Genomic DNA, 24,155 nt, shown 5'->3' on the forward strand with positions numbered 1-24,155 from the left:
AACCCCAGAGAAACCTTCATGTTCTAGAGTCAGTCAGAGGAGCACAGGGTAAACTGGAGCAGCCAGAGGGAGCGGGGAAGCCGATCATTTAACCCCTGAAACCATGGCCAGCCTGTGCTGTTTCCCAAGGGGAAGTTGCTGGACTGTGGTCGTTTTCCTTTTCTCATGTCGCTCAGGCTGCCTTCACAGTCACTGTGTGCTGGGGCTGGCCTTGAACCTCTGACCCTTCTGCCTCTACCTCCCAAATGCTGGGATTACAGGGCTGTGACAGGCGCACATGGGTTTATGTCATGCTGGCTGTGGTGGTTTGAATGGGCACGGCCCCCATAGGCTCACAGAGAGCGGCACTATTGGGGGTGTGGCCTTGTGGGAGGAAGTGTGTCACTACGGAGGCGGGCTTTGAGATTTCAAATGCTTCAAATGTGGCAAAGCAGCCACTGGGCAAAATGCCCTCGTTTCTGCCACAGAGAGAATTCTGCCTAAAAATGGACAAGCTTGGATGCAGGTGGAGTCGATGGCCAAATTCTGCCAAGACATGGTAAGCAAGTCCTCAATACTTCCTGCCTCACAAATATGTCTGTCAGATATACTGGGCCAGAAGACTGGAGATGATGCTCCAATGTTACAGAGAGCTATGGGTGACTGTGCAGGCAGCAAACTGTCTCTGTCATCTTCTCATTTTGGAAGCTGCTAACCTATAATTCCTGTTTACTCATATAATTAATTTTATTCCTTCTCAAGTCTCTGATGAGGTTGAAGACCAGAAAGTTTAGTTTTACAATTAAGCTTAGTTGTTTAGGGGCTAAGATGTCTTTAGGTCTAGATAGATGTTTTAAGTTGATAGAGATGAGATATGATAGATATTGATTTTACACTCATAATTTTAGACTCACCAAGATAGGAAGTATGTTTTCTTCAAGGTTGCCAAATACAAATAGCCAAAACAATATGAATGCGACATTTATATAATTCCTGGTTGTGTTGTGGGTATTCTAGCTGTACATAGTTTATGTGTAATAAGTGTATATTGTATAAAAAGAAAAATAATAAAAAATTAAATAAACTTTATTGTATTTATATCATTACAGAATGTAGACATGGTGTGTTAGGATATGCATATGTGCCTTGGCGTGAGTGTAGAGGTCAGAAAATATCTTTGTGGAGTCCTCCCTCTCTCTCTGCACCTTCATAAGGCGGAAGACTGAACCCAGGTTGCCAGTCTTGGGCTACAAGAAGTTTTACTCAATGAGCCATCTTACTGGCTCCCAACAGTGAGTTTCGATGATTGGGTCCCAGAGAGGGTCTGACACTTGGAACTTCTCACTTTGTAGACCAGGCTGGCCTCAAACTCCCAGACATTCACTTGCCTCTGCCTCCTGAGTGCTGGGATTAAAGGCGTGCGCCACCACGCCCAGCTCCAAACCTTCTCTTGAACCTAGACATTATCACTAACTGACTGCCTCCTACTCTCCTCTTTAGGCCTTGGTATGACCTCAGCCTCCTTCCTCGCCCAGGCTACTGAGTCAGAGCTGGTAAGCCATCCCGAGGCTCATAGCCTTTGTGAGAATGAAGTCATTGTCTTACAAATTGTCTTTAATATGATGAACCTTTTATTATAGAGACAGACTGAACTTTCTTCTGCATAAAGAATTTCTGTATTGGGTCAGGGGACTCTGCCTGCTGAAGGGTACCACCCAGCCCACCCTGCCTCTGTCTCACTGGAGCCCTGACTTGCTGGTGCCATTAGGGTCTCTGGAAACAGCAGAGGTTGCCATTCCCAGGGCCAGGTAGGTCAGGTTGGGCCATGTTGGATGGAGGGGTCAGGGCTTCAGGCGCTCCCTAATTCAGAGTTGCCCCGATTCCCGCCTTAGCCTATTGTCCAGAACCTGGAGCTGGCGGAGGAAGCCTGAGTTAGGGCAGATATCTCGGTGGGCTTGCACTGTCTGGATGGCATCCACCAGTGTCATGTTCTCGAAGATCATGAGGAAGGCCAGTACAACTGTGGCAGAGCGGCTTACCCCCATGGCGCAGTGGACCAGCACGCGGCCTGTAGGAAAACATAACAGCGTTGGCCACCTGATTCTACCTCACCTTTGGGGATAAGGGACATCTCTGGCCATCCCTTCCATCCACCTGTCTCAGCAACCTGGAAACCCGGCACTGTCTTCATTGTTATCAGTTGGGAAAATGGCAGCTCAAGGTCACACAGCAATTTAGTGTTGGGCTAAGGTGAGCTGTGGCAAACCCCGTGCCACCCTCCCCGCCACAGGCTTCCTCTAGTCGCCATTGTAGCTCCAGATGTGTGGTCACTGAACTTCCAGAGTCCCTTGGATTTAAATCACAGGAAATGTCTTCCTCCCGCCCCGCTCAGCCCTGCCCTCTCTCCTGCGCATGTGTCCTCTCCCGCCCCCGCTCAGCCCTGTCCTCTCTCCTGCGCACGCGTCCTCTCCTGTGCACGCGTCCTTGCACCTATGTCTCCTCATTGGGGTGCCTTACCCAAGAAAAGCCTTTGCAAAATCTTGTGATTTCTGCCTAGTGCATGGCCTCTTTCTAAAAGGTATGGTTATCTTGGTGACCATAGCGGAGAGTGTTTGTGTGTGTGCGTGCACTGATACGGTGGTACATATGAATGTACACGTGTGCATGCAAGTGTGTACATGTGCGTATAAAAGCCAGAAGTCAAATCTGGATACTTCGCCTTCATGTTTTTTGAGACAGAGTCTCTCACTGGCCTGGATTCACTGTCTAGGCTGCCCTGCTAGTGAACCTCAAATATTCTATTTTCATCTACCTAATGCTGGGATTACAAGAACACATTATGGTGCCCGCCTTTTTCATGTGGGTTCCAGGAATTGAACACCGATCCCCGTACTTGCAGAGCGAGCCCTGTAGCCCCTGAACCATCACTCCAACCCCTGTGCTGAATCTAAGTTAGACCTGAAACCACTGGTCTCCACCATGTACTCAGTCAAAGAGAACAGCCCTCTGCTCCATTGAGTAGGAGGGTCACTGATGGGGTTGGCGCTGTGGGCTCCCTACCCACCAATGCCGGGCAAGAAATAGATAGCTCCTCATCCCTCCCTGACCTCAACCCAGACCCTGCCTTCCCCAGCAGCTCACTTCGGGGAGTATTGAGGGCATCTTTGATGTAGCGAGCAACAGGCAGAAAGTGGACACTGAGGTCAAAGAAGGGGTTATCATCAGCTTCGATGCCATAGTACTCCAGAGGTGTTCCACGATAAAACTTGGCACCTGTGTCCACTTGAAACTTGCCTGCAGCAACATTCACAACGTGGGTGATGCCCAACTGGATTAGACGGCTCTTGTCCCGGGCAGCGTACCTAAGGGAAGGAAGGCACATGGGAAGTCAGTGGGGTGGAGGTGGGGCCTCACTGGATCAGAACTTAGCCCTCACCCTCTGTTCTTCTCCAAGTGCAGACACTGAGCAGGAAACTGCCCTGGTGAAGGATTCTAGACCAATGGTTCTCAGCCTTCCTAATGCTGCGACCCTTGAGTACAGTTCCTCAGGTTGTGGTGAACCCCCGCCCCACCAACCATAAGAGTATTTTTGTCGCTACTTCATAACTGTGAATTTGCTATTGTTATTAATTATAATGTAAATATTTTTGGTGATAGAGGTTTGCCAAAAGGGCCGTGATCCGTTGGTTGAGAACCACTACTCTAGACCTTTCATCTCAGGAGACTTCCTGGAGGGCAGTTTAATTCCGTGCATCAGAAGCCTTAGTATGTGTGTATATGTTGTGTAAACACCTTCTTTAGGAACAGATTAAAAGGAAGAATTCAAAGTGGGCCAACAGACACTATGTAAGCTGAATTTGATAGTGTTTGAAACTGAAATATTAGGGGACTGGAGAGATGGCTCAGCCGTTAAGAGCACTGTCTAGCTTGGGGTGGTGGCACACGCCTTTAATCCCAGCACTTGGGAGACAGAGGCAGCAGATAGCTGTGAGTTTGAGGCCAGCCTGGTCTACAAAGCAAGTCTAGGACAGTGAAGGCTACACAGAGAAACCTTGTCTAAAAAAAAAAAAAAAAAAAAAAAAAAAAGCCCAACAAAAAAACAAAGAACACTGTCTGCTCTTCCAGAGGTCCTGAGTTCAATTCCTAGCAACCACATAGTGGCTCACAACCATCTATAATGTGATCTGATGCCCTCTTCTGGTGTGCAGGCATACATGCAGGCAGAGCACTGTATACATAATAAATAAATAAATCTTACAAAAGAAAACCCTGAAATATTAGGGAAGAAAACATTTTTGACACACACAAAAAAACTTAATTGTCCTGTAATGAGTTATTAAGTATGGTACAGTTATCCTTTTTTATCTGTGGTTTTACATTTTACAGTTTCATTTGTGTCAACCATGGCTTCAAAATACTAAAAAAAAAAAAAAAAAAAAAAAATCTATAAATAAACAACTAATAGATTTGAATTTTTGTACTGTCCTGTTGTGTTGTGCCCAAGTGTCATAGCTAGCAGTAATTGTCAACTTTACAGATCTATGTAAAGGAAATCTTTGTTTTTGTTTTTGTTTTTCTAAGGCAGGGTCTCTTTGTGTAACAGAGACCTGGCTGTCCTGGACTTGTTTTGTATACCAGGATGCCCTTGAACTCACAGAGATCTGCCTGCCTCTGCCTCCTGAGTGATGGGGTTACATGTGTGTGCCACCACCGCCCAGCTAGAAGAAATCTTTTTTTTTTTTTTCTAGAAGAAATCTTAATTGAGAAATTGCCACCATTGAACTGGGCTACAGACATGTTTATGGGGCATTTTTAGTTGCTAACTGAGGTAGGAGGACGAAGCCCACAGGGGGTGGTGCCATCCCTAGCAGGTGGGACTGGTCTATCTAAGAGAGGTAGCTGAGCAAGCAGGTGGAAGAAGGCAGTAGGTAGTGGTCCTTCCTGCTTCCTGCTTCCAACTCCTCTTGGCTTCTCTTCATGATGAACTGTAACTATAACCAGTCAGTGTTGACCACCATTTTATAATAGTAACAGAAAGCAGGCTGGAAGGAGAGCACGAGAAAGCAGGCTGGAAGGAGAGCACGGGTTACCCTTTGGGCCAGTGCATACACATTGCCTATGCCACTCTCACCATTAGTTATTTAGTAGATATCTCAGTAGTAAGACTGGCCATCACGGTATCACAGGCCTGTGTACAATTAGCCCTTACTTAATAGAGTAATTACTCTGTTTTGTTATTATTAGTGTTATTTAATTTACTTTACAAATTAAACTTTGTATGCATTAGTAGGAAAAATCCCAGTGTTATGTTATGAGCACTTGGCACTGTTTTCAGCTTCAGGTATCCACTGGGGGACATGGAACAAACCCCTCAGGTAAAGCAAGTTCCTGTGTGTCTAAATTATGAAACACCATGAATCACTAAAATATGGCAAATGCAGGTAAACAGGTAAATGCAGGCTGCTTACACTTTATCAAGGACCTGTGACATATAGGATATACACAGATACACATGCAGGCCAAACACCAATGTATACAAAATAAAAAATATTTAAAGGCAGAAGCAGGAGGATCATTGTGAGTTAGATGCCAGCCCCTTCTACCTAGTGAGTTCTAGGACAGCCGGGGCTAAGTGGGTGAGACTCTGTATCGATGACGATGACGATTATGTTGACGATGATGCTGGTGGTGGTGGTGGTGGTGGTGGTGGTGGTGGTGGTGGTGGTGGTTTTGGGTAGGCTAGGCACGTAGCTCAATTTGTAGCATGCCTGCCTAGCACACACAAAGCCCTGGGTTTGATCGCCAGCATAAAACAGGCATGGTGATGTGTACTTGTAAACCCAGTGCTTTGGAGGTAGATAGAGGCTGGAGGATCAGAAACTCAAGGTGTCCTCAGCTACATAAGGAGTTCAAGCCAACCTGGAGTAATTGACACCTTGTCTCAAAAATAGAAAAAAGAAAAAGAAAGTCACTTAAAGTGTGGATTTCCACTAAAAAGGGGAACTTGTAGGGCACAAGTAGTTTCCTGTTTCAATGGCCTGAAAGGTGAAACTGTATGTTTTGTGTATTTTTCTTACCTGTGTTCTGTTTCCATTATTAAATAGAAGAAGAAAGATAAATAGGCAATGGTGAGAGGCGTTGGATGCCATTTGGAAGAGGTTTGTCCTGGCACTCGTATCTGTCTGCCACCCCCAACCCCTACCTGGGTTTACTTACGCATCTCCCAAGAAAAGGTTGGGCCAGACCTCATTGATGTGGGTCAGTGTGGCAGTCCGACGGACCCATAGCAGTCGCTGTAGTGAGGCCAGCGTGGGTGGCTGGTAGGGGGACACCTGGACCGCCCCGTGAATCTTTGGCCTCCGAAGGTCCTGCTTCTGCAACGAGTCCATCCTGAAACAGAGTGGACAACAGCAGTAGCTGCAGCAGGCTCCCAAGGACGGGTCCTGTGGACAAGGAGGCCCGCGTTGCAGTACCAGGAGCTACTGGGATGCTGTGGGACCAGCCTTGCCTACACTGAATGAGGCTATTAACTGGCTCCGCTGGGCTGGAACCTAGAACCCTTTCCCTGGGAACAAGGAGAACTAGAACTTCCTTGTCAACACCATGGCGCTAGGCACACCTTTCCTGAGGCCGTGGCTGTTAGAAGCATTGGCCTTAGGGACTTTGTGTCGGGGGGTGCTCTGTAGGACTAATCAACTCAGAACCCACCCTTTAGAAGTCTCTGGAGACCCCAGTTGGCTGAGGCTCTTGGAGAACAACCAAGATGTCCCTCCAAATGCAGGCGTCTTGTTTCAAGCCCCTACCCCTGTTGTTCCTAGGGCTGGTACTTGAGGTCAGAGCATTGTCCAGGGTCAGAGCCCAGCTACAAGCTGGCATTGGTCAGGTTTTTCCCACCAAGCGAGCTGGAACCTCTCATAGGCAGAACGTATCCCTTGTGGTGCGTTCTGTGTTTCACACGGAGGGGACACTGAAGCTCGGAGGTGTCAATTCAATGATATCCAAAGACAAATGGCAGGTGACAACCCTGGGGTTAATATCCAGTGAGTGACCCCAGTCCCTTCCTCAAGCCTGCCAGTTGCTACAGGGTAGTCACCATCTCGCGTCTCTCCCGGGGAGCTGTCAGGGCTGAGCTACACCTCTGCTTACAGGCCCCAGGATTCTCTTCCTTACCCCTGTGGTTCAGGCCAATGCATCTGTTTAGGCCTCACACAGATGGGGTGGGGTATGTCTGGAGTCAGCTGGCTCAGGCCATCCGGGCCCCTGCAGAGCTGGGGTGTCAGAGGCACCAGAACCCGGGTCTGGTGCTGGAGTGGGAAGGAAGACCTGTCTTGAAAGCCAGCTGCCCCTGGTCCCCTCAAGGAGTGACTAGAGAAGGTGCAGACTGGGTAGAGACTCTTTTCCCTCTGGTAGGCACTGCCAAGACTGGAAAAATAAACAGGTACCCAGGAGGCCACTGGCTTGGCCAAGCTCACCCAGCGAGTGGATGGTAAGCTGGGTGGAAGGGAAGACCAGGCTTTCTCCCTCATCCTTTTCAGTGACTTCTCCAGGGCAGGCTGAGTGGCCTGCCTCCTACCTAGGGCATGGTCTAGGGCCAGGAATGGGGTACTGGGGGCACAGGGGCAGGACTCTGCTTGTGAGTGGAACAGTCCCAAGGCAGGTTCCGTCCAGAACACAAATTCTGTGAAGCGCCTAGAGTTCCAGGGCCACACATAAACATTTGAGCCGATGGGTGGGTGGGTGGGTGGGATGCGGACAGCTGTAGGCTGCTTGGGCTGAAGCAGTGACCCGTCACATCTCCCTAGTGCCTCTGGTATTGAAAACATTTGTCCCCATAACCACCCTGAAGATGGGCGACCACCTGATGGGGTGCCTAGATAATGGGTTCCCCTTAAAACTTGGCAAGCATATATTCTGGGACCTAGGCAAGTGTCCATTCCTGCCTGGGTCTTAGTTCCTCCTCATGTAAAGAGTGCTGGGGCTGCCTGACTTTTCTACACGCCCTGGCGTTCAGCTGGCTGGCTGCAAGAAATGACAACATGGAGTAACACCGGGGCAAGGGACATTGGGGTGGAGGGGGACCCCTGAATCCAGGTGGTCTGAAGCCACCAGATAGACTGCTCCAGCTCTGAGTGGAACAGGGATTTGGGAAAACCACAGGACCCTTCTTCCTTCACAAGCCTGCTAAATTTGGCATGGGGTAAGTCTGCCCTCTAGTGGCCAATGACTGTCAGGCGTACAACTGTGCACCAGGAGCTCGGTGGGGGACATAGGAGCTGTTCTTAGCCTTCCTGGCCTAAATTCAGATTTGTAGGAAAGGTTTTTCTTGGACTTAGGGCCACATGATCAGGTCCTACTTAAAGCCTTGCTCCTGGAGCTCAGGATACATATAGCTGAGCTATCTACTCTAGTCCACTGAGGGCTCCTCCCACCTATCAATCAGAGGCAGGGCCAGCGGCTCACTCAGTGACCCATTTAAGTTTTAGGCATCCCCCACCCCTTCCCCACCCCTGCCCCCATAGTCAGCCCATGGAATCAGTTCCCTTGATTCCTGCTGCCTCTCCATCTATAGAGGGCCCTGCTTGACCCTGACTTGTACATCTTAGACATGTCAGGATGAGACACGGCTGAAGAGGGTGCAGTGTGATAGCCCTCACAGTTGTAGCCTAGTGCCACCTGGCCTCTGCTTCCCTGTGGCTTCAGCCGAGCAGCTGCCTTCAAGGGCAGTGGTTTTCTTGCCCATGCTGTCACTGTGTCTGGGGCACACACCTGCTTTCTGTTGGTATTGCTATCGCTCGTCTCTGGCTTGCTCTCTGTTGCCTGTCTTCCATTTCTCCCAAGAACCACGGCCTTCTAGAATATACCACCGTGCATGCCCTCAGCCCCAGGCCTTGCCCAGCCACCCAGGGACAGGGCAGCTGTTTGCTGCCTACCTCTTTATCTGTGAGCCTGGAACACATTCCTCCTGGTCCCTTTTGCCGTCTGCTCTCTGCCTCCCTTGTTCCCCAGGGGAGCATAGGCCAGGTGGGGCTGGAATTTTCACAGTAGAACATCGAGGAGTCTCAGAAAGGGGTTTTGGGGACCATGGCAGGCAAATGCCAAGGGTGGGATGAGGTACTCTCTTCCCAGTGTGCATCCCTGGGGGGAGACAGGCCTGAGGGGGAGTCTGTGAGCCTGAATCTTCACTAAGGGCTGTAGGGAAACTCCCACAGCAGCGTAAATGCCGTGCGCCTCCTAGAGGCCCCGCATCGCATCGTGGGAGATGCCGCCTAAAAGAGGCATCACGCTATTTATGTTGTTCCAATCACTTCCGCCCTTTCCAGACTCAGCAGTGCCCTGTAGAGCGGAGATCTCCACAGTCTGCGGAGGCTTCCCCTGCATCTCCGTGTTTCTTGGTTATATCCACAGCTTAAGGAAGCACATTACAGGCCAGATGGAGCCCAGCACTCACATCTTCACCCTGAGTCCACACAGTGCTCTCATGAAGCAGGTGGTATGGACATCCCCACTTTTGGGATGGGAAAAACAGCACGCCCAAGGCCACGTAGGAGTGAGCGGCAGAGTTCTGTGCCTCTACCGCTGACCCATTTGGACCCTGCCAACAAAACTTCACAGTTGCCCAGCGTACATAGGCATAAGTGCCTTCGGCACCACTACCCAGCATTCTCAGGGGCCCCTGAATTAGGTATATTCACCCACCTGTAAGGAGATCCTGCCCAGGCTGTAGTCTTCTCCAACAGGCACTTTGTGCTGCCGGCTTCCAGCCGCCTTTCTCCGCACACTTGATGCTGTTTCTATTTTTTGATTTGAGTTTAATTATAAAGCATGCTGTCCCTTCTGTCTCCTGTCGCCACTCCCAACTTGTTCATTGGTCCCACAGCATGGCCAGCACCAGCCTTAGCCTGGTACTTTCACCCTAGATCCAGGCCTCAGTCTTAATGTCAGGCATACAGGAAGCTCAGGGGGTGGGGTACCTGTGCTGTGTGGCATAGATGTATTTGGGTAGCTGGGCAGGGAGAAGGAAATCAAGCAAACTATCTTAAAAATTCCCTGTGGAGACAGGTGTGGTGGCACATGCCTTTAATCCCAGCACTGGGGGAGTCAGAGGCTGGCAGATGCTGTGAGTTCCAGGCCAGCCTGGTCTACAAAGTAAGTCCAGTTACACAGAAAAACCCTGTCTCAAAAAACCAAACCAAAACCAAACAAAAATGCCCTTTGGAGCCGGGAATGGTGGTGCACACCTTTAATCCCAGCACTCAGGAGGCAGAAGCAGACAGATTTCTGTAAGTTTAAAGACAGCCTGGTCCACAGAGTGAGTTCTAGGCTAGCCGGGACTACATAGTGAGACTCTGTCTAAAACACAAAACAGTACACACACACACACACAACAAAACAGACGGGGCTGAAGAAGTGGCTTAGCTGTTAAGAGCATCGGCCTCTCTTTCAGAGGACCCAGGTTCAAATCCCAGCACCCACACAGCAGCTCACAACTGTAACTCTAGTTCCAGGGGTTCTGACATACTCACATAGACGCACATGCAGGCACAACCCCAATGCAAGTAAAATAAGAATGAATAAATAAATAAATCCAGAAAACCACCTCCCTTTAGGACTGGGAGGTTTTGCCCAGTGGTAGAGCACTTACTTTTCTAGTATGGTTGAGATCCTGAGTTACAATCTCAGCACTGCCTCAAACAAACAAACAAACAAACAATCAAGCTGCGCCCCTAACTCCTTTGGCTTTCAAAAGTTACCCAGAACAAAGGTAGAAGTAAAGACCTGAAAAGATATATGCCAGAGGACAGATGAAACTAGCTCAAAGCACACACACACACACACACACACACACACACACAGACACACACACACTGGGGGTACACATCAGTGTGTAGGCCTAGGAGCCTCTTTTTGGGGGTGACTGGTTCAAGATCAAGACCTGACAGATTCAGACGCAGTAGCCTGGGCAGACAAAGGTGTAAGGGCATGGATCATGGAGCAGGTGTGTACAGTCAGCGGCTTTATCCAGAAGCAGCTGTCCCCTCCACTGCCCTCCTCCTCTGTCAAAGGCAGGGACACCCCAGGGGCTATGCCTAGTGAGGGCCCACTGGATTTGAGATTAAAAACTATCCTTTTAATCCAGATGCTCTAACCATATACCCATACCATAATACTCTCCAGCCCTGCCAGACACACACACACACACACACACACACACACATACACATTTGCACCCTCCCTCAGTCTTATGTCCACTGAATTCCCAGGAGCTAAGACTCAACCACTGTTCAGGCCCTTGAGCCTCAAGCAGGCTGAGGAGAACATTGAGAATCATTCTCCCTGGCTCTATAAGGGAGACTGGCTGACAGACGGCCTACCGCTACCTGTGGAGACTGAGGACAGCGGCTGAGAGGACGTGTGGGACACTGGAGGAAGCTGATGGAGCAGCGGGCTTTATGGTGAGCTCCATGCCGGGCCCTTTCTATCTTCTGGGCATCCGCTCCAGCTAAGGCTGCCATCAGGGCCAGGACCAGAGTAGCAAACTGGCAGAGACTTGTGGCAGAGGGTAAGGACTGTCTCTGGAGAAGAGAGAACCTTCATGTTAGAGGCAGGCAAACCAAGGCCCAGGCTGGCTGGGGTGTTAGCACAGGATAAGAGCTGTTACCTAAATGTGCTGCACCTCAGTTCTGTGTGCAAGGTTAAGTGGATACAAGTTACAAGAAGTGATGACGGTAGGTTTGCTATCCATGGTTTATTGAGAGAGACAGCTCTCTCCTCACAGCCCCCTCACTTCAGAGCCTCAGCCCTGGGGTTGCTGGTTACAGTTGCACGGCCTGTATACTGCAAAGCTCTGAGGATTCTCATGACAGTTTTGTGGATGTCCTTTCCACAGATTGTGCAATCTTGCAGCGCTGTTCAAACAACTTCCCCCAAAGCAGCTGCCTGATGGGCAAGATGTTGAGGTCAGAGGTCAGGGTGTCTGAGATCCCGGGCTAAGGGGGCGGGGTGGGCTGGTAGAGTGACAGGGCATGATGCAAAATTCGCTGTTCTGCCACTTGTTTCCTTCCTGTCTGGAGCGGGTAGAGCAGGCTGTGAACTCACCATGTACACGGGAACACATCCTTGGTTACTAACACCAGCACATTTCCCAGGACGTGTGTGACAGGCCAGCCTGCTTTTGCTGCTGTCTGGGAATTTGGTAAGTCCTACAGGACCCCAGGAGAGGCTGGACAGCACCCCAGAGTGGGTGGGAATATATATATGCAGATATATGAATGACATGTCTGCTGAGCATAAGACTTCCCAGCCTTTCCTCTTCATCTTTCTCTTTTATTCTTCCCACGCCCCTGTGTCTGTGTGTCTTTGCCTTCTCCCCTGTTTGAAATGGACTATCTTTTTTTTTTTTTTTTTTTTTTGTCTTTTTCCACTTAGTATGCCAGGTCCACTGACTTCCAGGGACTGTTCTGTCTCTGTCTCCCACCTTCCCATGCACTACTAGGCGCTGGAGATTCAATCTCAGGCCCTCGTTCTTCTATGGCAAGTGCTTTTCCCACTGAGCCATCTTCCATCTTTCTCTATTCTTTGGAGATCTAAAGAATCCAGGTAGGGGCTGGAGTGATGGCTCAGACGTTAAGAGCACCGCCTTCTCTCCCAGAGGTCCTGAGTTCAATTCCCAGCAACCACATGGTGGCTCACAACCATCTATAATGTGATCTGATGCCCTCTTCTGGCCTTCAGGTGTACATGCAGGCAGAGCACTGTATACATAATAAATAAATCTTTAAAAAAAAAAAAAAAAAAATCCAGGTGGGAGGATTGCCTGGCAGGCTGTGGTGAAATCTTGAATAGTCAAGGAGAACCTAGCATGTTGGGGAAGGGAATGAGTCCTCACTTCCCACCACACACAAACCAGCTCCCCACCCTCCCACCCCTCCACCCTCCCCCACGCCTTAGCAGATTGCTCACTGCCAGTCACACTTAGCTTTGCCTCCTTGCTCTGCCTTACCTGGCTCCTTAGCTCTGGCCTGCACCCCGCAGCTGCTGGTCCAGCTGGCAGAGCTGGCGGAGGAAGCCGCGATTGGGGAAGATCCATCGGCGGTCCCTCACGGTGATCACAGCCTGCTGCAAGGACAGCTGCTCGTGCAACATGAGGTAAGCCAGGACCAGTGTGGCAGATCTGCTCACACCTACCACACAGTGCACTAGCACCTTAGCTGAGGAAGACACACAGGTGAATGGCTCCTTCCCACCAGCCAGCCCACCCAGGGAATGGGGCTGAAACCCAAATTCCATCCCCCAAACCTTTCTTAGGCGTGTTATGGGACCCCATGCAAGTCCCTCATCCTTTTATAGGTCTCAGTTTCCTGATCTTCATCTGTTTCGCTAAGTCTTGAACTGCAGTCTAAACTCTCAACATGACTTATAAAAGCCTTGGAGAAAGAGCTGTTCCTGACCCTGTACCCCACCTCCGACCCTGTACCCCACCTCTGCCAGAACCCACCTCAAACTCGAACTGTAGTTTGCAGTTCCTTGGAGCTGCCATGGCCTCTGACCTTTTCCCTGATCTTCGTCTCACTAGCCTTTGCTCATCCACCATGTCTCATGTCAGACACGGCTTCCTCCACTGGCTTTCCTCACCGCCTAAGGTATCCCTTGAATCACAAAGCAGTCAGTCCCCTCTGCGTGTGACAGAGGGAAACTGCCTGGGAGGGAAATCCCCAGCTCCATGGTCCTCCGGATTGGGTGTTCCAGTAGCTCTTCACATGTGCCCTCTCACGCCAGTAACACTCGGAATACCCCACTGTGTGATTAGCACGTTCTACAAAAGCAGGGGCCCTGGCTTACTTAAGTTTAGTGTCCTAGGATTTTTAGTTCTTTCCCAGACACTGGGTGAATAATGACCAGGTGATGGATGAACAGATAAAAGAGAGCAAGGGTGGGGGCGAAGAATGTCGGAATGCTTTGGCTGTTACAAAGCAACGCGAATGTTACCAAGTTCTTCATCACAAAAAAAATATGAGGAAATAGAAACTGAGGAAAGGACACTGGCTTGCCCGGGATCACAGAGCAAAGGGGTGTGTGTGCCTGTTCCTCAAGCTGACCGAACATACAGTAAGGGCTCTAGCCTCTCAAGACCTGTTGAATCCTGGGAGTTTTGTTTTGTCCACTCTGAAGTACTTTGGGGCAGACCTCTGGGTACCACGTGACACCTTCCCAGGGCTGCTTTGTTGTGGTGTAAGACTTGTTCTGATGTTTGTGAGACTTGGCGTCCAGCCTGGGGGCTACATCTAACTTATTATGGCCTTGCTGTTTGGCCTCACTTTCCCTACCTGAGAAGCAATGCTGTTAGATAAAATGCTAAGGCATAGCGTAGATTTTTTTTTTTTCCAAAAAAACAAAAAACAAAACAAAACAGGGATGAGGTAGGATGCTGAAGATGGGGGCGGGTGGAATTAGATAGCCTTCCTACAAGTGAGCGAAATATGGGCCCGGGCTCAACTCCTACCCCCAGGTGTGTTGAGGGCGCGGTGGATGAAGTCAGCTGCCGAGGAGAAGTAGGTGTTGATATTGAAATCCGGGAGGTCGTGGGCTGGCACTCCCAGGTAGCTCACACTGCTGCCGTAGAAGTCAGGGCCCCCCTGACAGTAGAGGCCCCCGTGGGCGGCGTTCAGCACATGGGTGATCCCCAACTTCCACAGCTCAAATCGGTTATTTGCCGTGGCCCTGGGAAGGGCAGAAAGGGGTCTGGATTTGGGCTGAGCCTCTGGAGTCAGGAAGGAAGCTTGGGGAGAATAAAGCTGTAAGTGCATAAAGGGGGCTAGAATTCAGCGATATGGAGCCAGCTCTGTCCCAGCCCCAGAGCTTTCTGTTGCGAAAGCTGTGTTTAGACCCTTTCGTGGTCTCGGGCAGCCTGCCCCCACCAAAGGCAGGAAGGAAAAGATTGCTTCAGCCCTGAGAATTAGCTGCCCCTCCCTTCTTGCCACATCTCCTCCTACTAATAAACATCATCCCGAGTCACTTGGTCACTACGTCATATCTGCTACTAATCTACAAATATTTAGAAATGACACCTCTTCTGATTCATCCTCAGTCAGGCTTCTCCACCCACTCAGTGCCCACACGAGGCAAGCTGGGACCAGAATGTACGATCTACGTCTACGCCATCATATTCCAACGTTACTGTTTCCCAGACTGGCCAGTTGCCTGAAAACGTGCCTTAAGACCCCAGGGATCTTCCAGCCAAGAATTCCCTTAGACCTCCCCAAGAAACAAAAAGCAAAACGCTCAGGCTCCCTCTGGTGGTAGAAACTGGTCACTGACTCGCTCCTGGCCCTCTGGAGTCGGGGGAAAATTCCTGGCCTGGGGCTGCTTAGAAGCAACTTGTCCTCCTTGCTCCTTCTAGGCGCCTGCTCAGGTAAAGAGTTCAAGGATTGCCTCTTGCTGGCCCACTCCTACAACCCTGTCAGCAGCCACTCACGCATCTCCTATGAAAAGATTGGGCCAGACTTCGTCCACGCGGCTGCAGGAGGCTCTCCCGGCCCTCAGGAGCTCCTCCAGCTGCAGGACACTGGGGCAAGGTGTGGCTTCTGTTTCTTCTCCCAGTTTTGAGACAGAGGCCTCAGCCATGGGCCAGCCAGCCTACCCCACTGGCCCTGCAGTCAGGTCCCTCTTCTTGGCTCTCCCGTGTCACTTCTCCTTCCCAAAGATTGGCAGTGACAGGTGGGACAAAGTGACTCAGCAAATCCCAGGGGCCTCCAGAGAGAGCAAGACCTGTTTCTCTCGAGTCAACCCCCAACCCTAAATTCTTCAAGAACATGGAATTAGCCGCCTACAAGTCACCATCACACCCCCCCCCCCCCCCCGCCTGTCAGTTTCTTCTGTAAAGCTAAGGATTTAGTTGCCTGGTGATATTTGTTGTAAGGGTTAAACCAAAGGTTCACTGTGTCTAACATACAGTAAGTGCTTTGAAATAGTTTTCTTCATAGGATTAGAGCCCTTGCATAGACTGTTTTGTTCCAAGGACAGACTTAAAGCAGAGAAGAGCACTGAGTGATGGATGTTAGAACTTTGCAGGTCTAAGCAGACCACAAACGGGGTGAGCCACCAATGTCTGTTGGATTGGAGCCTTTGGATTGTGGAACACAGGGGAATTTGTGTTTCACATGGAAGGAAGCATCTGAAGTGGTTCACATGGAAGATTTGAACGATTATCCTATAATGAAGAGAGCATTTTTGTTTTTTGTTTGTTTTGTTTTTGTTTTTGTTTTTTAAAGAGAAAGCTGATGAGTCCTTGCAGGTCAAAGAAGGTGAGCATTGCCCTTAGGTCTAAGAGTTCAAGGACCTGGCATCAGAAACATTTTTTAAAAAGATTTATTTTTAGCTGGGCATGGTGGTACACACTGTTAATCCTAGCACTGGGGAGGCAGAAATAGGCGGATTTCTGTGAGTTCGTGGCCAGTCTGGTCTACAAAGTGAGTCCAGGAGAGCCAAAGGCTCCACAGAGAGACCCTGTCTCAAAAAACAAAATTAATAATAATAATAATAATAATAATAATAATAATAATAATAACAACAACAACAACAACAATAATAATAATAATAATAATTTTATTGGTACGGAGAGATGGTTCAGTAATTAAGAGCACAGATATACATGCAGGCAGACTTTTTTTTTTTTTTTTTTTTTTTTTTTTTGGTTTTTTGGACTTTTTTGAGACAGGGTTTCTCTGTGTAGCCTTTGCTGTCCTGGACTCATTTTGTAGACCAGGCTGGCCTCGAACTCACAGAGATCTGCCTCCTCTGCCTCCTGAGTGCTGAGATTAAAGGCATGTACCACCATGCCTGGCAGCAGGCAAACTTTTTTTTTTTTTTTTTAAGATTTATTTATTATTTATACAGTATTATGCCTGCATGTACACCAGCAGGCCAGAAGAGGGCACCAGATCTCATTGTAGATGGTTGTGAGCCACCACCAAGTTGCTGGGAATTGAACTCAAGACTTTTGGAGGAACAGCCAGTGCTCTTAACCTCAGAGCCATCTCTCCAGTACATTTATATATTTGTGTCCTATGGCTGCTGTGGCCAGAAGAGGGTGTTGTATCCCCTGGAATTAGCGTTCTAGGTGGCTGCAAGGTGTCAAGTGGGTGCAGGGGACCAACCTGGGTGTCTGGCAAGAGCAACAAGTGCACTCACCACTGAGCCACATCTCTACCCCATCAGAAACATTTTGCGGATGGAAGAATCCTCTGCCTACAAGGGCTGCAGGAGATGGCATGTTTTGCCCTGTGTCGTGCATCTTCATGGAGGCCCTGAAGGGTGTAAGCACACTGGGCGGATTCCTGGCTGCCCCTGCTCCTGGAGTCTAGCTTGAAGGGAAAGGCTACACCGAGGCACCCATGTCTGCCCTCCTATTCACCTCAGAACCTCGCCCCCATTCCTTTCAGAACTACCAAAACTGGTCCTGAATCGGTCAGGAAAGTAGAGCCAAAGGCGACCTGGAATTCAAGCAGCAGCTGGCTTTGGACGTGGATTCTGCCAGTGCTAGGCGGGGTACAATAGTGGCAGGAAAGAACTCAAGTTCTGATAACAGCTTGGGGTTGGAATACCAGCTTGGGTTCATATTAACTGTGCTATGTCAGGCTACAGTGTTTCTTGACCTTTCCATGTGAGATCTACTTTGCAGAGTTGAAACAATTGAGAGAATAGGCTCTAGCACAGACACAGAATAATGGAGCAATAAATGATGTTACTTGGGGGGGTTGGCTGAAGAGGAGCTAGCCCTGCCAAAAGACTCAGAATAGGCTCTTCCTAGGCCCCAGCGCCTCTACCATCTTCCTTAAGACCCTTTCGGCAGATTACGCTTGAGTATGACGCATGCGCTCTCGCCCCCGCCCCCCTTGCTGGTTTCCCTCCTCTCTCTTCCGGTTTTGGACCCGCCCCTCCCCGGCAGTGCCCCGCCTCCCGAAGCAGTTCCGGTTCAGCTGGCCGCTGCTGGCGGCTCGGCGCCGACGGTGCCGGAGCGATGCCCGCGCGTAGCCGAGCCGGGTCTCGCCTGCGCTCCGGCTCCCCGCCCCGGGCTCCGAGTCTGCCTCTCGAGGCTCTGCGCTCCGCCGACGCGCCGAGGATCCCCGACTCCGACGGCGCCTCGGACGCCGACTCCCAGCTGGGTCCGGGCAGCCCGGCTCCCACCGCGGAGGTGAGCGGGCGCCGAGGCTGAGGAGAGGGGAGATTGGGGGGCGCCTGCAGCCAAGGGTGAGTGGAGAGCCGGGGGCGCTCAGGGCCGCGGGGAGACGGTTGGGAGAGCCAGGGAGGCCGCTCTGGAATGGAATCCGGAGGAAATCAGGGGGTTTAGCTGACCCACGGGCAACGAGGGACGAGGCACAGGGGCTTCGGGCCCTTGCAGCCCCGCTGGCGAAGGGGTCCCCGGAATCCGGACCCGGAGGAGGAGGTGCCCTGGGCTGCGGCTCTAGAGATGAGGGGCAGGAAGAGTTGGTCCCTGGCCGCCTGAAACGACGCGAGGGCTAGGCAGCCGAGTCGGGACTGACAGCCACCTGATCCGGTGGGAATGGTGGCTTTGAAGAGCTGGTGTTGGGGTTGGCTGGAAAGAGGGAGGGGCTGTCGCATGGGGAGTCGCTTGGCCTAAAGGTTAAAGAGGAAAAGTCCAGGGGAAAAAAGGAGCCCTTGGGGGATCTAATTTAGAGCCTTGGCTTTTTTACAGGTTAGTGTCTTTCAAGGCGTCAAAGATCTCTGGGTAATGGATGTAAGCTGTGGTTCTTTCTTGTTTGCGATCCTTTTGAGAATTGGAAGTGTGAGGGGCGGGTATGCATCACTGATTCGCGTCCAGGGACTGGGGGAGGCGAGTGGAGAGGAAGTGATGTTCGAAGAGGGTAGTGATTTCTGAAAATAAAGCTGTCACTCAGATTCCTTTCTGACGCGAGTGGTTTATTCTTTGTGCTTCGTTCTTTAAAAGGTTTAGATGTCAGACAAGCTTAAGTCTTAAAAAGAGATGTAATACATTACCTTTAAATTTTAAAAATTAAACCTGAAAGAAGAATTTGGACGCTTGGATTTTTACAGACAATTCTCGTGCGAATTGTTAACACTTGTGTATGGTTTGAGTTGACCACATATTGGCCAAAGGGTGGAATTATGGTCTGTGAAAGTTTCTGGGTTAAAAGGGCATTTAGGACAAGAAGTGAAACCATCAACAGCCCAAGAATCTACAAGATCTTCTCATTAGTAACTCCAGGATTGGAGGTTACCTCATAAAAAGTTTGAGGGGTAATTTTGACAGCCTTTTACAGGACCAGAATTCTTCTGCTATTTTGCAGGGTTTTGCATGAATGATATTTTTCCTAGAGTGATCTAGAACAACAAAGGAGGTAAAGGGAGGTTATAGTTGGCCTCTGACAAAAGGAACAAGTGAGCACACAGGTGCTTTTTCTAGAAGACGTAGTACCAGAGCCACAACTCTGCCAGGAAAGTATTGATCCCAAAATCTGTGTTCGCCTAATAGAAATGAGAAATGGTAACGTGACTCCTTTTTAACTTTTAACCGAGGCTCGTGTTTTACGTTTACGGCTCATCAGATAGGTCTCCCTAACTTGTTGATGCTTCAAAACCAAACTTTAATTATTTTCAACTCCACACAAGCATCTACTGTGTTATCTTCATGAGATGACCATTTACTGATTGCAATGAACTCTATATATATATATATGTATACTTTTATTGAAGGTCTGTGGTTTACACATCATGCACCAAAATCCGTCTCCTCCCCCTAGTAAAGTAAAACAAACAGACAAACAAAAAACCTTGTCACAGAAGCTGTAGTGTATCACGCAGTATAGCCTTTTGTTCACATGTGTTTACTTTCAAATGTTTACTGCTACGAGTCACGGGTCTGGTTGGAGGCCTACACCATCGCTACCAGCTCGTCACTGGGGCTGCTGTCGGATATCCCGTTGTTAGCCAGCGCCGTCTTTAGATGAAGGATTTTATGTAGCATTACTGTTTATGTTTCTGCTTTTCCTGACCGACTGCGAACCTTCAAAGAACTTGTTTTCGTATTAGCCTTGGTCTTTTTTTGGAAGCAGTTTCCATGTGTAACACGGGCTAGCCTTTAACATGATTCTGCTGTGTTGGCTTCCTGAGTGCTTGGATTACAGGCGTGCACTACCTCATCCAGCCAAATTCAGCTGAGTCAAATTTTTGATGTATGAAAATTTACTGAACTGAAATACAAGGCTTCTGTGCTAAGGTAACATTCTACTGTTGTTATGAAATTGAAGAGAGAAGCTGTTAGGAGGAGGTCAGGAGGCCTAACGAGGACTGTTTTCATTTCCCTTGCTGGCTTCTCACAGCCACTTAGTTGTAAAGAAAATCAGCCTTCCGGTGAAGCAGCTGCTGTGACTTCAGTAGCATTATCCTTACCCTGCAAAGCTACTGTTTGTGCCACACAGTCGCCTGTAAATGCCTTGATTTTGTTGTCAACTCTTCAGTACTTTAAAACCTCCCTAACTGGCTTTGTTACTCTTCTCAGAGCTAGAATTAAACAGTTTTTGAGAAACTGTTAAATTCAAATGTTCTAATAAATGCTGCTATTATTTTGTTTTTTAAAAAAAAAAAAATGCTGCTGGGTGTGGTGGTGAACACCTTTAATCCCAGCACTCAGGAGGCAGAGGCAGGTGGAGCTCTGTGAGTTTGAGGCCAGCCTGGTCTACAAGGTCAGTCTAGGACAGCCAAAGCTATTTCACAGAGAGACCCTGTCTCAACAAAAACAAAACAAAAACCCAAAAAACCAAGGACAAGAAAAAAAAAAGTTTATATTAGGCTGTAACTGGAGGTCTAAGTAGTTGGAAAGGGAGAGCCCTATTAACTAGCTGTTAAAAGTCTTTTCAGATTTTTGCTTCCCAGCCTAGTGTAATATGGGCTACTTATTGGTTGTAACTGGTGTGGCCATTAACTTAAAATGTCTTTTCTGTCTTTTGCTTCTATTTTTAAAGGTTAACAAGTACATTTTCGTAGTGTATACTAGATTATGAAGTCTTGGTCCAGATTCTTATTTTCTGTTACATTGACTAGATTTGGGGATATAACATACAAAAATAAATATTTTAATCCAGGCAGTATGGTTTATACGTGTAATCCTGGGACTCAGGACCAACTAAGAGGATCAGAAGTCAAGGACAACCTTGTCCCTCTCTCAGAAGGGGGCCAGGCAAACTGTAGTTCAGTTGATAGTTTTTGCCTAGTTTGCTCAAACCCTGATTTCAGTTGCCAGTATAAAAAAATAAAAATAAAAGACTTTGTGTGTAAATATGTCAGAGTGCCAGCCTGCCTACGAATACGAATAGAGCTTTACAGATTCAGCATTCTTACTAGTGGGTTTTGGAATCTTGCACCAAGTTTCCCACTGAAGCTTAGTGGCCGTGTAAATGCTTTTGGTCTAGCCTAGGCTGTAAACTGGCCACCATTGTCAGTCACAGTTTTATTCACTGAGCTCAGTTCTGTACATGGACAGAGTCAGGTGCAACTCATAGTAGAAGCTCTGATTTAAAGGCATGACAGAGGCAGACAAGATTCATGCCCTTTGATATACAGGAAAACTCGAGTATGATAGTGCATGCTCAGCACAGAAAATATAAACATGTCCCAGAACTGAGGTGCGGCCAGGAGGATGCTGGTAAAGCCAGGGGGGCAGATACCCTTGCTGCTTTCTGCTGGTGTGCGGTGGTGTGCGGGCTCCCTAGAAAGGCCACTGCCCAGAGGCTGACATATGGAGGCTAGCAATTGCTTCTGTGTCTCTGCTACTGTTTTGCAATGCAGAGTTCCTATGAAATGTTTTAGAAAGACATTGAGCAAGTCCTGAGCTTGCTAAGAAAAAGTAAAATGTCTTTGGATAAATTTAGAGAGAAGAGTTTTTATTTGCTCACTGAAAATGTTGCTATTTAAACTTTTACAGTTTTTCAAATAGAATGGAAAAAAGCTAGAGAGTCAAATAGGTGTTACAGAGTTGTTAATCATGAAGTTTAGATGGAAATGCCCAAAAGTGTAGTATAGTTTGTTTTTTGCTTTTGTTTATCTCTGCAGTTTGGATATAATTGTATGCATATTACATAGACTATATTACATTAAATTGGAGTTGAACTTATTTTAGCCTGAGTATAGTTTTTAAAATACTATTTATTTATTTATTTATTTATTTATTTATTTATTACAGGAGGGAGCATCAAGTAAGTCATGGCACACATGTGGAGGGCAAAAGGCAACTTGAATAAGTCAGTCCTCTCATTCCACTCGTGGTTCTTTTGTTTGTTTGTTTTTCGAGACAGAGTGTCTGTGTGTAGCCCTGGCTATCCTGGACTCATTTTGTAGACCAGGCTAGCCTGGATCTCACAGAGATCCACTTGCCTCTGCCTCCCTGAATGCTGGGATCAGAGGCGTGGTGTGTGCGCCACCATGCCTGGCCACCACGTGAGTCCTAAGGACAGAACCTAGGTTGTCAGATCTGGCAGCTGGCACTTTTTCCCATAGAACCACCTCTCCAGTCCACAGTGATTTTGTTTGTTTTGGTTAATAAATACTATGAATTAATTTTTCTTGAACAAATTGCAACAACTCGAAGAGCAGAAATAAAAGTAACTTTTCTAACATGTATTTCCTGTATCAGATGCAGCACTCTCAGATTTTGTTGTAATATTTGGAAAATTATCAACATACAAATGATATCACAATCTTTAGAAGAAGAACACATTCTCTATAAGAGAACCAAACCCTACAAGAGAACAGGACTCTTATTATATTGTTCCAGAGAAAGCTAGCCGTGTCAGTTATCAACTCCAGCCTTCAGTCTTTTAGATCTCTGCCATGTATGTACACAGCCAATAAAGATTTAAAAAACAAATCACACTGTAAGGGAACAGCCAAAGCAGTGGCCAGCTAATATGAATTGAAGAGCTGCGTGGCATTTGGTGTGGTGGTGCAGCCCTTTAATCCCAGCACTCAGGCGGCAGAGGCAGGCGGATCTGTGAGAGTTTGAGGTCAGCCTAGTCTACAAAACTAGTTCCTTGAAAGCCAGGGCTGTTACACAGAGGAATCCTGTCTTGAAAAAAAGAAAGAAAGGAAAGAAAGGCAGGAAGGAAAGGAAGAAAGGAAAGAAAGAAAAGTAAAGTTATGTGGCCATTCCCTTTTAAAAAAAGACTTATTTACATACATACATGCATATATACACACATATATATGTGTATACATATATATATACACACATACATACACACACACAGTGTCCTGCCTGCCTGTATACCTGCAGACCAGAAAAGGGCACCAGATCTCATTGTAGATGGTTGTGAGGCACCATATGGTTGCTGGGAATTGAACTCAGGACCTTTGGAAGAGCAGTCAGTGCTTTTAACTTCTGAGCCATCTCTCCAGCCCGTGACCATCCATCCTTTTAAAATTATTGTTGTTGTTGTTATTATTATTATTATTATTATTATTATTATTATTATTATTATTATTATTATTATTATTATTTCCCTAAGAAGAATCTTCTTCAGTGCTAGGGATCCAGTTCAGGCCTTCTGCAAGTCAGGCAAAATCATCCTACCAGGAAAGTAGAACTTTTCCAGCCCTGGAAATACATTAGCCTTGTTTATGATTTATTTTGTCAGTCTCTTCCCACCCCAGACTTCCTGCCCTTTGAAACAAGATCTCACTACATAGATCAGGATCTCTTAGGTACTGGAAGAATTGAAAGCATGCTCTTACACACCCTTTTCATAGTTTTTGTTTGTTTGTTTGGTTGTTTGGTTGGTTTTTGGAGACAGGGTTTCTCTGTTGTAGCCTTGGCAGTCCTGGACTCGCTTTGTAGACCAGGCTGACCTTGAACTCAGTGATCCTCCTGCCTCTGTCTCCTGAGTGCTGCGCCACTGTGCCCGGCCCCTGTTCATAGTTTTTAAGACTCTTTATTGCCCTGCCTTGAGACACAGATTTCATTCTTTTAGATTTTTTCTTTTTTTTTTGTTGTTTGGTTTTATATATATTATTGTATTTTTGAGAGAGGGTTTTTTGGTTTTGTTTCTTTTTCTTTTTCTTTTTTTCTTTTTTTAAGACAGGGCTTTATTTCATTGTGTAACAGCCCTGGCTGTCCTGGACTCACTTTGTAGACCAGGCTGGCCATA

The 24,155-nt window shown here is 48.0% G+C and overlaps 3 protein-coding genes across 4 annotated transcripts in view; 1 reads left to right on the forward strand and 2 right to left on the reverse strand.

The window, feature by feature from the left end:
- Nucleotides 1-1,570: 1,570 nt before the first annotated feature.
- On the reverse strand, nucleotides 1,571-15,598 carry LOC127186623 (dual specificity protein phosphatase 13). The gene is made up of 7 exons (XM_051142879.1): nucleotides 15,452-15,598; nucleotides 12,980-13,187; nucleotides 11,358-11,552; nucleotides 9,676-9,770; nucleotides 6,196-6,369; nucleotides 3,121-3,341; nucleotides 1,571-2,047 (listed from the first exon to the last, which is right to left on the reverse strand). Exons 2-7 carry the CDS (start codon nucleotides 13,064-13,066, stop codon nucleotides 1,845-1,847), a joined length of 975 nt encoding a protein of 324 aa, XP_050998836.1. The 5' UTR covers nucleotides 13,067-13,187; nucleotides 15,452-15,598; the 3' UTR covers nucleotides 1,571-1,844.
- Nucleotides 14,469-15,600, reverse strand: LOC127187123 (dual specificity protein phosphatase 13). Its single transcript, XM_051143346.1, has 2 exons — nucleotides 15,452-15,600; nucleotides 14,469-14,697 (listed from the first exon to the last, which is right to left on the reverse strand). Exons 1-2 carry the CDS (start codon nucleotides 15,598-15,600, stop codon nucleotides 14,469-14,471), a joined length of 378 nt encoding a protein of 125 aa, XP_050999303.1.
- Nucleotides 15,601-17,970: 2,370 nt separating this feature from the next.
- Samd8 (sterile alpha motif domain containing 8) overlaps nucleotides 17,971-24,155 on the forward strand; it is a 49,571-nt gene continuing 43,386 nt past the window's right edge. The window contains exon 1 of one of the 2 annotated variants that reach the window (XM_051142862.1): nucleotides 17,971-18,169. In XM_051142862.1, the coding sequence (XP_050998819.1) occupies nucleotides 17,996-18,169 (174 nt within the window). In that variant the 5' untranslated portion in view covers nucleotides 17,971-17,995. Of the gene's footprint in view, nucleotides 18,226-24,155 lie in introns of both variants that reach the window. The other variant, XM_051142866.1, reaches the window with a different exon arrangement.

Source organism: Acomys russatus, chromosome 3 (genome assembly GCF_903995435.1).
Source record: "Acomys russatus chromosome 3, mAcoRus1.1, whole genome shotgun sequence".
Lineage (NCBI taxonomy): Eukaryota > Metazoa > Chordata > Mammalia > Rodentia > Muridae > Acomys > Acomys russatus.